The 13,109-nt window shown below is 56.4% G+C and overlaps 1 protein-coding gene and 1 non-coding gene across 2 annotated transcripts; one reads left to right on the top strand and one right to left on the bottom strand.

Moving 5' to 3' along the window:
* Positions 1 to 2,913: 2,913 nt before the first annotated feature.
* On the bottom strand, positions 2,914 to 9,411 carry LOC106730123 (prostasin). The gene is made up of 8 exons (XM_032459478.1): positions 9,390 to 9,411; positions 8,304 to 8,463; positions 6,392 to 6,635; positions 5,908 to 6,054; positions 5,029 to 5,091; positions 3,987 to 4,103; positions 3,805 to 3,890; positions 2,914 to 2,959 (listed from the first exon to the last, which is right to left on the bottom strand). Exons 1-8 carry the CDS (start codon positions 9,409 to 9,411, stop codon positions 2,914 to 2,916), a joined length of 885 nt encoding a protein of 294 aa, XP_032315369.1.
* Positions 7,644 to 7,715, top strand: TRNAA-UGC. Its single transcript has one exon. It is a non-coding gene; the product is annotated as a tRNA-Ala (tRNA).
* Positions 9,412 to 13,109: the final 3,698 nt, after the last annotated feature.

Raw genomic sequence — 13,109 nt, 5'->3', positions numbered from 1 at the left:
CCGGAGCCTCTCCCTGCCCTGAGCCCCTCCCTGCCTGGCCCTGGGTGCAGGCAGTAGGGACTAATCCTCATTAAAGAGCATGGAAAGCAAACTTGGAGGTCGCTGTGTTTCTGGTTGCAGGTGTCACTGAGGGAGAGGAAAGGGGTCCAGGGCACGGCCCCTGAGCACCAGGCCTTGCTATGGGGATGGCCCCCAGGCCCTGCCCCTTGTGCCCAGGGCCGACTTTTCAGCACACTGGCTTGTGTCGTATAGAACACACATTAATGATCTGCTATTGTCAGATCTAGGTCCCCAGAGGGCTGCCCCACCACACACACACACATCTCACCTTGCAGACACACCTGTGTCCCATATCGCCCAATGTGGGTTTTTTGGGTTTTTTTTGGAAATGTCTGCTAGTTCCTGTTCCTGCTAATGCATAGTGCTGCTATTGCTATATGTACTCCTAGCACTGCCTCCTTATTGGAGATTGTGTTCTAGAGAAGGTTCCCAGAGAACCGCCCCCCCCTCCACCGCCATGGCAATGATACATTATTTCCAGAAGGGCTGTTTCCCTTTCTCCTCCCACCTATCTATCACAGTGCTCCCTACATCACTGACCAACGACACATATTCTTTGCTTGGCCAAACTTTATTTAGGCTTCTGAACCTTCTCCTGGGCCCATCTGTACCCTCCTCGTTAAGTTCAGTTTTACCCAGAACCCTGCTGAGTCAATTTAGAAAGAACCCTCTGCCCTTGGTACCTGGTCACACTTGCTATCTGATCAAAATCCCTCACCCCCTGTCCTAGGTTTTATCTCCCTGGGCTGCGTCAGCAGGAAACTCTTTTGTTGGTTTAACCAGAATTCCCCCAGAACTGGTGAGACAGTTACTCTTAGAAATTCTCCATCCACCAACCCCTTGCTCCTTGGCTATAAATCCCCACTTGTCCCTGCTCTGTTCAGAATAGAGGCCAGTTCTGTACTGGAGTCTCTTTTCCCCAGTTACAACAGTCCTGAAGAAAATGTGTCTTTGCCACTTTAACGTCAGCCTGTCTCTGGTTTTCTCTGAATCCAATACCTTGATACAATGTGAGATATAATAGACCATGTCAAAGTGCAATACTGTAAACATGATACAGAATATATAGTATAATAAATGTGATACACAAGACATAATAAAATAAATGTATCATATGCTACATTGTGGGGGAAAGCATAATATATATTCAATATTTGCAATTCTTATAATGAATAGCATCCTTTTGTTGTTTCATTTTGCAAATTGCATTTATCTCATTCCCTGTGTTTGTCTAGTAGATCATTTCCTCTGGCAACTCTGTCTCTCCTTAGCAATGAGGTTACTGGAGTTCTGGATTTCTTTTCATCATTTGAGGTTTCAGACTAAATTAATGCATTGACACTTTGTCTTACATGGTTGCTGAAAATTGTTTTGTTTGATTTTTAAAGTTGGAGGTGTTTGTGTTTACACACTGAAGATCTAAATTGTTGCACACACGTGCAGAGACACATGCACACACATGCGTGCATCCTCACGCACAGACATACTTTGAAGCTAATCCTCCTGAACTGATTTCTGTGTCAGATGAGTCTCCAGAACAAGTGAGGCAGGAGCCTCCTTCGTGTTTCCAAGTCTATCCCCAGCCCCACAGACTTCTGCCCCTGCAGCCCCACTGAGAGAAGGGGACAGAGGGGCCCCAGGGGTCCACCTCCCAGAGAAACGGAGACCAGGGCCCTGGCTCTTCATCAACTTGCAACTCTGATTTGAAGCTACATATTAGGGCAATGACTGAGTTTCTCACTTTCCGTCTTAATCTAGAATCATTTTAAAGTTTATTTGTTTGTTTGTTTTTTAATGGAGGTACTGAGGATTGAACCCAGGACCTCATGCATGCTAAGCACACACTCTACCACTGAGCTATAATCCTACTCCCTAGAATCATTTTAAATTACAAACATAGCACACTCTTGCTGTAAAAACTTGAGGAGAGACGTTTTTGAGAAGATACATAGAAATCCACCCTCATTCCTCATTCCTCTTTCCCCCATTCCACAGGGGGCATCACTGTCCATTATTAGGGAAACAACTTCTGGAACATTCTTAAGCCTGTATAATTTGACCTTGGGCGAGGTGGAGTGTAGAAGGAGGGGTATTTCATGGGGAAAGGCTCAGGGGATGGGGGTGTGGGGGAGGGGTGGTATGGGAGGACAAGGGTTGGGTACTGGGGGAGGGAGGTGGGTACCAGAGTCAGAGGACTTGAGTCTTTCCAGACTTGCTCCCATACCCTACACTGGTACAGGTGGCCTGGGCTCTGACCCTGCTCCCCTCACCATTCCCCCCACATGCCCAGCTGACCGGGGCAGGTTCCCTCCCGTGAGGCCACCTTCACAAGTGTGAAGTCCTCATAGGGTCGGTGCAGGCCCTGCACACAGAGGTGGTACCCTGTCGTCCTTATTTGTCATCAGGTCAAATGTGGAACACGCACTTTTGAGTTGCAGCCGGGTGCTGACAGGAAGGAGGCAAGTCTGGGCCCTGCCCTCACCCCACCCCCACCCAGAAGCCATGTCCTGGTGGACCACCAGGTCGCCCTGCTGTGCCTCAGTCTCCTCAACCTAAGAGAGGGGTACTGACCTAGAGGGTCTGTGAGAGACCCCCTAGCCTGGGCCTAGGACCCGGGCAAGGAGCTGGGGTGGATGTCCCAGCCCCTCCCAGGGACCCTAATCAGCTCAGTCATCAGGCCCTGGCAGGACAGAAGACAGGAAGGGGCTGCCACAGGCCGGGCAGCTGGTGCCATGTCTGTCTGATCTGTGTTGGAGACCACAGGACCCAGAGACAGGCTGGGGGACAGGGACCTTGGGGAGCGCATGTTGGCACAGACTCCAGTCCTGGGGGCAGGAGCTGTCTCCATTGGGCTCAATCTTGACTGGGACCCTCCTGAGGAACCCCAAAGACCAGGGTCCTGAAAGACAAAGAGGAGGCAGTGTGCTCCACAGTAACCAAGGAGGGCTTCTTGGAAGGGGTGGCTCTAACTCCAACCCAGTCTAGTTGGGGAGAAAAAGCTTTGCAGCCGGGACACCTGGCCCTGCTGTGGTCTGACTGTGCACCCCTGAGTCTGTCACTTGCTGCCAGGGGATAGTGTCCACATGGGGACAACTGGAGGTGACATGTCCTCCTGCCAGGTGTGCAGAAGGAACAGGTCGGACCCACCAGTGGAACCTGGCCCTCAGCTCCTCTCTCTTCCCTCCCACTCTCCCTCCCAGGAGTTTCCCACCCCCTCCCTGGTTGGTGTGTGGGGAGGGGAATGATTGCAAAGGGACAGGAGGGACCGTTGAGGGGATGGTGGAAATATTGTATAACTCAGTTATGGTGGTGGTTACATGACTGGATACTTTCGTTCGATTCATTTAACAGTAAACTTAAAATTGGCAAATTTTAAATATGTAAGTGTGTTTTCTAAAGGGAGGTACTGGGGGATTCCAGCAGGCTTTCAACAATGACCCTAGATTCTTCCAAGGAGGGGAGAGGCCTTCCCACACCTGCACAGGAGGCAGGCGCAGCCTCGCGGTTCCAACTCCAAGTTCCACTCCTCCTGACTCCAAGGCCACAAGACCCCACTCCAGGCCCCTCTTGGTCTTGTCTGGACCCAGGAGCTAAAGCCCTCCGTCCTCATTTCCAGGACTGTGGAATGTCCCCTCGGATCCTCTTCCTATCCTGTGCCTGGCGGGAGGATAGGCGAGAACCGGGGCCGAGACCCTCTTCCCAGCGGGGCTCGCGGGATTAAGGGCTGTGCGGGGCGAAGCCCACCTGGGGACTGCCGCGTGGTAGGTCCGGGGCGGGGACTGAGCGCGCACCGGGTGCGGCAGCCAATCGGGGCCGCCCTCCTCTCCCGGCTGCCAAAGAGAGGACACGGGCGCGAGGGCGCAGAGCCTGCCGGCCAATCAGGAGCGACCGCTGTGCGACCCAGCACCGCTGGATGCCCCGCGCGCCTTAGTTGGGCGCCGGTTCCGCAGGTTCGAGGGATGCTGTGTCCGAGCCGCGCCCGGAGTCCGGGCGCAGACCCCCAGCGGCTGGCGGAGCGTCGGGCCGAGCATCCGATTTGGCCTCTAGGGCACGAGTGGGCCGCGCGGGCCACCGGGGCAGCTGCGGGTGAGGTCGAGGACTGAGGAGAGCCGGGAGGTGCGCCACGTGGGACGGGGGTGGGTGGGGGACGGTGGAGCTAGGCGAGGACAGGCCTTCTTCCCTACTTGCCCAGCTGCACCCTGCCCGGGAGCGTCTCTGCTCACTCTGCGGGTGTCCGCATGCCCACGGGAGCCAGACCTTAAATAGCAAATTAAAAACCCGTGGGAAACTCCAAAAGAATGGGGAAAAAAGTCGTTTCCTTCCTTTTTAACAAGGGACCCTGCCAATTACGTAGCTTTCCCTGCCTAGGGGGAGCATTAGGGCTCTGCTTTGAGAGCTGGCACCCTCTACATCCCCCACCCCCACCGCACACCCCCACCCCAGACCATGGGTATCCAGTACACCTCTGGGGGTCTCTGCTTAGGATAAGTGGTCCTGCAGTCCCTCCCTGATGGCTCAGATGAACAGGCCAGGGGAACAGGTTTACTAAGCTTTTAGTGTTTGGGGATGGTTGCTGACAGCCCCCAGGGACAGCCCCTCTCCCAGCTTGTGTTTCCATCCTGGTCCAGCTCTTTGCCTTGAACAGGTGCAAGTCAAACCACCCACATGCCTTGGCCATCTTTCTGCTAAAGCCAGGCCATGGGCTCCAGCGTCCGCTGGCCACATGGGAGTCAGGGTGTGGAGTGGGAGAGGCAGGGACAGCAAGGCAGAGGGAGGAAGATACATACAGAAACGGGCAACTTGGGAGAGATGATGCAAGAATGGCAGACAGAGCCCCAGGGAGGGGGTCAGCCCCTGTGAAAGTATCCCGGCAGAAGTATGTGGCGCTGGATCCAAGGCTGGTAGGCAGAGACCCTGGTGTACACCCCCAGGGAATCTGGGCTCTGCACAGCCCCTGCTGAAGCTCACCACTGCCCCCTGCACCCAGCGCTTGTCCTGGAGCTGGCAGACCAGGGGCCCTCCATAGTCACCCTGAAAGAAGCAAGAATAACAAACAGGCAGTGGGGCTCAGGGGATGGGAGCTCTCAGACTGAGGGTGAAGTCAGGGAGCATGGGGACCGAGAGCGCTGAATGCTAGAGGCAGGGGGAGGACGCACAGGGCAAGCTCTTTGGGGCTCCAGGTAACCAGGCAGAGTAGTCGGGCCAGGTCTCCATCCTTGATTTGTTCCTCCTGGCAGCCCTGGAACATCAGCTCTATCTGCCTTCTTTTTGTTTTTAATAGTTGAGGCCTTTGAGGCTCAGAAAGGTCAAGCACCTTGCTGAAGGTCACACAGCCTAGGATACAGCAGAGCTGAGATACAGTCACTTTATTATTATTATTCCAAAGCCTGAGCACTGCTTCCGATGCATGTTGTCACCCTTGCAAGTCATGTGGCCTCTTTGAGCCTGGACTCCATTCCTCTATCTCTGTAGCACCTGCTCATATCTCCTTGACAGTCAGAGCCTGAGTTTCCTGGCTTTTTATTGTCAGGATGACTCTGGACTCAGTCTTATACTAAATACTCATCAAGCTTCAGCTCCAAACCAGACACTGTTCTATCGCAGAGATAAGACAGAGGACCCCCCCACCCCAAGTCCAGGATCCTGCCTGCCTTGTGGGGTCACTTAAGGTTAGAGAGGGACCTGGGGGTCCTTGGTAAGCATGATGGAGGCACATCACAGATTCCCTATGATCAGAGCTCTACGTCCTCACTCCATTGTCCTTGAGATACTGAGGTCCAGAGGGGTCCAGTGACTCCCCAGGCCCCATGGAGGATCAGGACCAGAGTGCCAGCCAGAGGGACTGACCTCGCAGAAGCTCTTCTGGCCCTGGAAGTAGCCAGCACACATCATCTCCTTGGTGATGGGCTCTGAGTGACAGAACCTGTGACATCTCTGCAGGCCAGTGATGTGCACATCTACCTCCTGCAGCCTGTGGGGCTCCAGGCAGGGCCACTGTGGGTGGGGTGGACAGTCAGGGTGGCAGAAGAGGCCCTTGGGGACCACCAGTTAGGTGAGTGGCCAAGCCTGCTCAGGGCAGCAGCTGGACAGGCTCCTTCCCGGGGTAAGCAGTGGCACACCGTGCAGTCAGCGAGGCAGCTGCCTGAGCAAAGATGGTGGTGCAGGATGAGGCCTGGGCCAGGCCCCAGGGGATGGGGTCGGGGCAGAGAGGCTGGGGGTGACTCATTGTTCCCAGGGCAGTGCATTCTGCTTCACCTCTGGGCAGCTGCCTCCGGCCCCAGCCCCTTACCCCTCACCCACCATTCTGCCTGATGTCCCCCCAGCCGGTCACCCAGCAGAGGGTGCCCTCGGGGAAGCTGGAGCCCAGCGAGGCCAGAGGGATGGGTCTGATGGTGCAGGAGAAAGGCACGGGCCACGCCAGCTTCACCAGGACTACGCCACCACCCTGGAGTGAGTTCCTGTTGAAGGAGGGGTGCCGGACGCTGCTGATGGTGGCTGCAGAGACAGAGCTCCGGAGGCTGGTGTGCAGGACAGACTCTCCCAGCTGGACAGTCAGGTCCTGCAGATTCACTGAGCTGTATGAGAAGCAGGAAGAGACACAGTGGGCCATGAGGATGGTGAGTCTGGTGGCATTGGCTCCACCCCAACTGGCTCCTGCTGGGAGAGGGCCCTGCAGCTGGGAGCTTTCTTCAGTCCCACAGGACCCTGCTCAGCCATAGCCAACTGGGTCAGATCTAGGCTTGGGGAACACAGGGCTGGCCACTCCATCCTGGTCCCTAAGAAACCCAGGCTGGCTGGGGAGAAGACTCCAGTGTAAACATCCGGCCCACTTGGTAAGACAATTCATCCATGAAATGGGGCCTCTGTTGCTGGGGGACAGAATGGACTCAGCCCTGCATTTCCCAGGCCAGATGGACAGCAAGGGAGCTGCCGCCTGGTGGCAGAGGGCAAGGCCAGCAGTGGGTGGCAGGTGGGCTTCAGTACTGGACATTGGGCAGGGAGGCCAGCAGGTGCACAATGACACCATGTGGAGACAGAGAGGCACGATCTGGGCAGCAGGGAGAGGCAGATAGCCCATGTTGGACCAGAGAGAGCAGGCACGAGTCAGGCGAGCTGAGTGGGGGAGCCGTATCAGGAGGCCCCCTCCCAGCATCAGAGGACAGCTGAGCTGAGACTTCAGGCAGATAGGAAGTTGACATGGGACAGGGATGGGAAGGGGTCTCCCAAAGACTGGAGTCGGGGGAAGGTATAGCTCAGTGGTAGAGTATGTGCTTGGCATGCATGAGGTCAATCCCCAGAACCTCCATTAAAATCAATACATCAGTCAGTCGTTACCCGCCCCCACATAAAAAACATGGTCCAGCCATATGGTGGAATATTATTCAGCCTTAAAAAGGAAGGAAATTCGGAGGGTGGGTATAGCTCAGTGGTAGAGCACCTGCTTATCATGCATGAGATACTGGATTCAAGCCCAATTCCTCCATTAAAGTCAATCAATCAAGTTACCCACCCCACACACACACACACACAAACATGGTCCATCCATATAGTGGAATATTATTCAGAAGGAAATTCTGGGGGGTAGGGGTATAGCTCAGTGGTAGAGCGCATACTTTGCATGCATGAGATCCTGGGTTCAATCCCCAGTACCTCCATTAAAAAAAGGCGGGGGATTCTGATGCGTGCCACAACATGGTTCAGCCTGGAGGACGTTATACCATGTGAAAGAAGCCAGACATGAAAGGACAAATACTATATGATTCCATTTCTATGAGGTCCCCAGAGACAGAGGTGGAATGATGGTCACCAAGGGCTGGGGAAGGAAGATGGGGAGTTAATGTGTCCCAGGAGCATTTCAGTTTTACAAGATGAAAAGAGCTATGGAGATTTATGGTGGTGATGGCTGCACAACAGCGTGGAGGTATTTATTACCACTGACCTGTACACTTAGAAATGGTTGAGATGGTAAATTATATGTTACGTGTATTTAACCACAATTTTTAAAAATGGAAAAAAATTCCTTCTTTTGCATATTGTCAAATCATTAAAATATGTTTTCTTTCATGGTTTGAAGAAAATGCCAGTGTCTGAGAACCAGGTGCTGGAGTGATGCCAGCTGGTGGGAATCTGAGCCACCCGCCAAGGCCTGTAAAGGATGGTGAGTCCTGTGGGGGTCAGGGGTCCGGTACTGTCTCTTCGCTCTAGCAGCCTGGGCCTCTCAAAGCGAGGGAAGCAGGACTCACCTGGAGATGCAGTGAGCAGCGGTCAGGACCCACTGGTGGCTGATGAGGCTGCCTTCGCAGACATGCAGGCCCTGCTCTCTCAGGCTGACCTGCCAGGGCCTCTGCCGGGGGGATGCCACTGTGCCCCCAACGATGTGGGCCTCGGGGACAGAGCCATTCACTGGTGGAGAGACGGGTAGGAATGGCCGGAGGGTCACCAGCCAGCCCAGTGACGCCCCCTCCCACTGGCCCCCTCTGTAGAAACTGGGGCTCAGGGGTGAGGCCCCGGGGTTGTCTCCCCTCCCACCTCCACCTATAGACTCTGTCCCCTGTGGCCAACTTTCTGAACCGCAGACAGCTGCCCAGTGGAAATTCCCATGGTGATGGGCAGGCTCTGTACCTGAAATGTGCTTGTGCTACTAAAATTTGTATTTTATTTAATTTCAATTATTTTAGATGTAAGAGGGCCCTGTGGGTGGCGGGTTGCTCCTGGGTTGGAGAGCAGAGAGGCGTCAGTCCCCTTGCCGGGATGAGAGGCAGGGTCCCCCCGCCTGTTGTTCTAAGATGTAGGTGAGAGAAGGCCCGGGAAAGTTTCTGGCACGTGGGGGGTTAGAAAGCCTTGGTCCCTGTTCTGGGTCTTGGTTTGCTCTTGAGCTGTGCACAAATGAACTACTTTGGGGAAGGACTTTGAAAGTTATACAAGGCACAGGACTGTGACGATTCTCACGCAGACCCACCGAGTGCAGGTTACAACTGCTCCCAGAGCAGCTTGGGTTGGATGTGATCCTACACCTGCCTCCAGGGGATTGAGCTGGGCAGAAAAAGCCAGGGCAATTTGAGGGCCCAGGTTGGACCTTAGAGCGAGGGGGATGGGTGCGGCAGGACCCCTGCATCCTGGCTGGGAATGCCCAGCACAGAGGGGCCCCAGACTGTCCAGCGGGCTGGGGCCTGGGTTCTCAGGCAGCCAGATGGCCTGCCCTGGGATTCACCCCTCTCTCCCAGGACAGGAAGCACAAGGAGCAGCAGAGGGAGCCACATCCGTGGGCAGAGGGAGAGTGGAGGATGCTGAGCCCCAGCATCTGGGAACAGCAGGAGCAGCCTTCTGACCTTCCCCCATGGCCATGGCCATGGCCACAGCCGCGGCTGCTGCCCAGGGCTGGGGGGGAGATGCCTTTGCTTGTGTCCCCCATGTGGGAAAACCCAGGGCTGCTGGAGAAACAAGAACCTGGCTCAGAGACAGCTTTCTCCCAGTGACACACCTGTGGGGGCCCACTGTACCCCAGTCCCAGGAATGCCCACAGTGGGTGACCAGGGCAGGAGGTGCAGGTGGAGGCCAGCACCTCCCACCCTCCAGGGACCCTCACCTGGAGACACGTCTGCCCAGGGCCCCACACAGACTCCAGGTACTCCTTGTGCTCTGGCGCCACGTCACCCAGGCCTGCCCCCTTGGCCTCCCACCCCTTCCCTGTCACACAGAGGTCCTGGGGCAGGAAGAAAGCCACTGGCTCCTAGGGTGGAGGCCACACCTGGAGGACTGGAAGCCCTTCAGGGAATGTCAGGGTGGGGTTCGAGCAGGCAGATGGGTATGGGGCACAGGGATTGGGTGCCCCGGGTGCTGGCAGCCACCAGGGTGATTGGCTGATTCCCAGTGAGCCCAGGGACACTCTCACCACCCCTGCCCTGCCATGTGGGCCCTGCCGCAGGCTGAGAGCAGTCTGGTGAAGCCCGGGCCAGGGCCCTCTCCTAGGGCTGCTCCCTCCAGCCTTGCCTCCTAGCTGGGGCACCTCCAATGCCCAGTGTGCCCCGGCCCTGGGCAACAGGGGTCAGTCTCTCCTGTTCTGGGTTTAGCTCCCATCGGGCCTGAGAACTAACCCCTCTGCCAGGAGTGACCACAGGGTCCCCTGAGTATAAGTCGCTGCCCCAGGTGCCTTGAGCTTCCTCCCCTTAAGACTCTTGGCTTCTGTTCAGTGTCCCGGGCCCTGTCCTCACCTCTGCCCCTCGTGTCCGAGCTTCCTGAGGCCTGGGCTGCGGCTGGAGGGGCTCCCAGCCCAGCTCTGTCCCCTCTTCCTGCCCTCCCCTGGGAAGATGGCCTGGCTGCCCTGCCCCCTGTTGCAGCCCAGGGACACAGCCACATGAGGGAGGGACTTCACCCAAGGATCAGGCTCCAGGGAAGCAAGCAGGAACTCAGGCAAGAATCCCAGGCTGTGCGTGACCTTAAGCATCCGCCTGGCTCAGGAGCCAAGCAAACCGGAGGGGGAAGGACAGGAGTCCCGGGAGCCACCTGGCCCAGGAGCAGTGTCCCTGTTGACTCCGGCGGGCACCCACGACACTGGAGCCTCTCATCTCTGGGCCCCTTGGCCAGTCACTCCCCTTCAGCCTCCTGTGGGCGGATGGTTGGGATCATTGGTGGAGGAGTGGTCGGAGGGGCTTAGAGCAGAGGCAGAGGCCCCAGCCTGATCGGCGTGGTGAGGGTGTTGTCCCCACCCAGAGCAGCTCTGCGGGCACCCCTCCATCCAGGCTTCAGCTGTACCTGGAGTGCGGGCCTTGCTGGGCCGTCTTGCCAGGACTTGCCATATGCCCTTTAAAAAGTGCGGTGGACATGTGCCAGGGAACTTGCTTTTTGCTGGTGCATTTCTACACAGCTTCTCACCCGTGAGGGAGGAATCAGCCATTCCTACTCGCCCTTAGAAACTCATTCATTCATTCATTCTTTCATTCATTCATTGATGCAAAAGTCTTTCTAGTTCTGCTAGATTCCTAGACCCAGGAGAATTTACAGAAACACAAGGCAAAAACAGTCCTCATGAAGCTCAGGCCAGCGTTAGTTTGGATGGTGAGCAAGACTGGGAAGGGGTGTGACCTGTCCCTGGGGCCGGCTGCCTCCCACCCCTGCCGAGGGGGTGAGAAGAGGTGCAGGCCGAGTCCCCCAGGAGGGTCATGTCTGCCAGCGCCCAGCAGCTCAGCCAAGGCGGCTCTGGTGCCTGCTCTGGGGCAGCCCCAGAAACACACTCACATTTGACCTCTTCTTCCCTCTTCTTGGATCTTCTTCCCTGCATCCCTCCCCACCCCCAGCCGTGCCCCCCTGTCCAAGCTTTATCTCTGTTGAGACACCTCCCTGGTTCCTTGTCCACCCACCTCCAGCCCCACAGGCAGCTGCCTAAGGGGTGTTTCTTCCTGGATGTTGCCCAGGCTTCTAGAACTCATTCCCAGCCCAGGAGGGTCAGCAGCTCTCACCTGAATGATACCCAGGTGAGCAAACATGTCCCCAGAGATGAAGAGAGATTCACATCATATCCTGGGTCACATTCACAAGGCAACTGCTTAATCCAGAGAACAGACCCTGTCTCACAAGAGAAGCGTATGGACAAGTGGGTGGATGGGTGGATGGGTGCAGTGACTGGATGGATGGATAAGTAGATGGATAGATTTAATCTTCTGACTTGGGTGAATTCCCTTTGGAAACCACCCATAGTATCATGTGGCAAACTCTGGGGCAGGAGGCCAGAGCTGGGGGCTGTGGCCCCAGAGGGGAGCTGACACCAAGGTCCTCACTCTCCCCTTCCCAGGCTAGAAGGGCATTGGCCCCAGCTCAGCCCTCTGCACATCAGGGCTTGGGGACACTCTCCTGCTGGAGGTGCACAGCTGGGTACCTGCAGCCCTGGGAGCCCCAAGCTGGCCACCAGCACCCAGACCTGGAGACCATGCTCCCTCCACACCCCTGCCCCAGCTGACTTCTCCCCTCCTGCTCAGGTGTGCAGACACAACCTCGCTCCCCTTAGTGTTGGCCTGGCCTATCAGGGTATCTTCAGGTGTTTTTTAATGTAGGGGCCTTGGAAGGACCTTCCCCACCCAGGATGGGTCCCGAGGTTCCCTGTCCACCAGCCCCCAGGCCTCCATGCCCCTCACCCCTCGGGTGCCTCTTCTACTGCTCAGGGATGAGCTGTGCCTCACTCTCCCATCGATGACTCAGGAAGGAGATTCCCCAGCCCTGCTCAGGACTCCTGTCTCCTGGGTTCCAAGCTCACAGTCGCCTCCATGGTCACTGGTGACAATGACTCAGAGTGGCTCAGGGCCATTGTGCCTCAGGAACCCGGGGGAAGGTGACTGGGGAGATGGCATGCCTGAACCTGGAGCCACCTCCAGTGGGGACAGGTTCATACCAGGTTGCCCAGGGCCATGGGCAGAGGGTATTGGAAGGGAAAGGATGAGCCCAAGGGCCTTCAAGATACAGGCTTGTGGGAGAAACCTGGGTCCCTGGTTCTTGAAGAGCCCTACACTGAAGACAGCAGAATGTGGACAGCCACACTTGTGGAACCGAGGAACAGGCGTCTGGACACTGCACCCTGGCCTATGAGGCCAAGGCTCGGAATGTTCCAGCTGTGGCTGAGACCCTTTGCTTCCAGCATCTGCAAGCAGGCTGGCAGGGCTCCACCTCCTCACAGCCTCCTGCCTCTGGCCTGGTGCCCACAACCCAAGACTGCCACCACAGCAGGGGGAGTGACACTGGGGGCATGAATAGCACTGACTTCACAAAAGAAACACCCTGTGTCCTGCCTTCTGTGCTGACTATGGGGATGGGGTCCCTAATCTCAGAGGGTCAACCTCAGACCGCAGCTCCCTCATGGTCCTTGATTTGGCTGTTAAGCAGCCAGGCCCAGGGACAGAATACCTGGCTGCCTCGATAGGGTCAGGACCACACCACCAGGAGGGCATTCAGTGATAGGATCAGAGGAAGGACTGAGACCAGAAGAAACTGGCCAATGATAAGTCCAAGCCTGCAGCCAGGATGCTAGGCTCAAGGATGTCATCAGGTCAAGGATGTGGCTG

This window comes from Camelus ferus, chromosome 18, assembly GCF_009834535.1.
Source record: "Camelus ferus isolate YT-003-E chromosome 18, BCGSAC_Cfer_1.0, whole genome shotgun sequence".
In the NCBI taxonomy this organism is placed as follows: domain Eukaryota; kingdom Metazoa; phylum Chordata; class Mammalia; order Artiodactyla; family Camelidae; genus Camelus; species Camelus ferus.
Note: the sequence above shows the minus strand (reverse complement) of the source record. Positions and strands in the feature narration are given on the sequence as shown.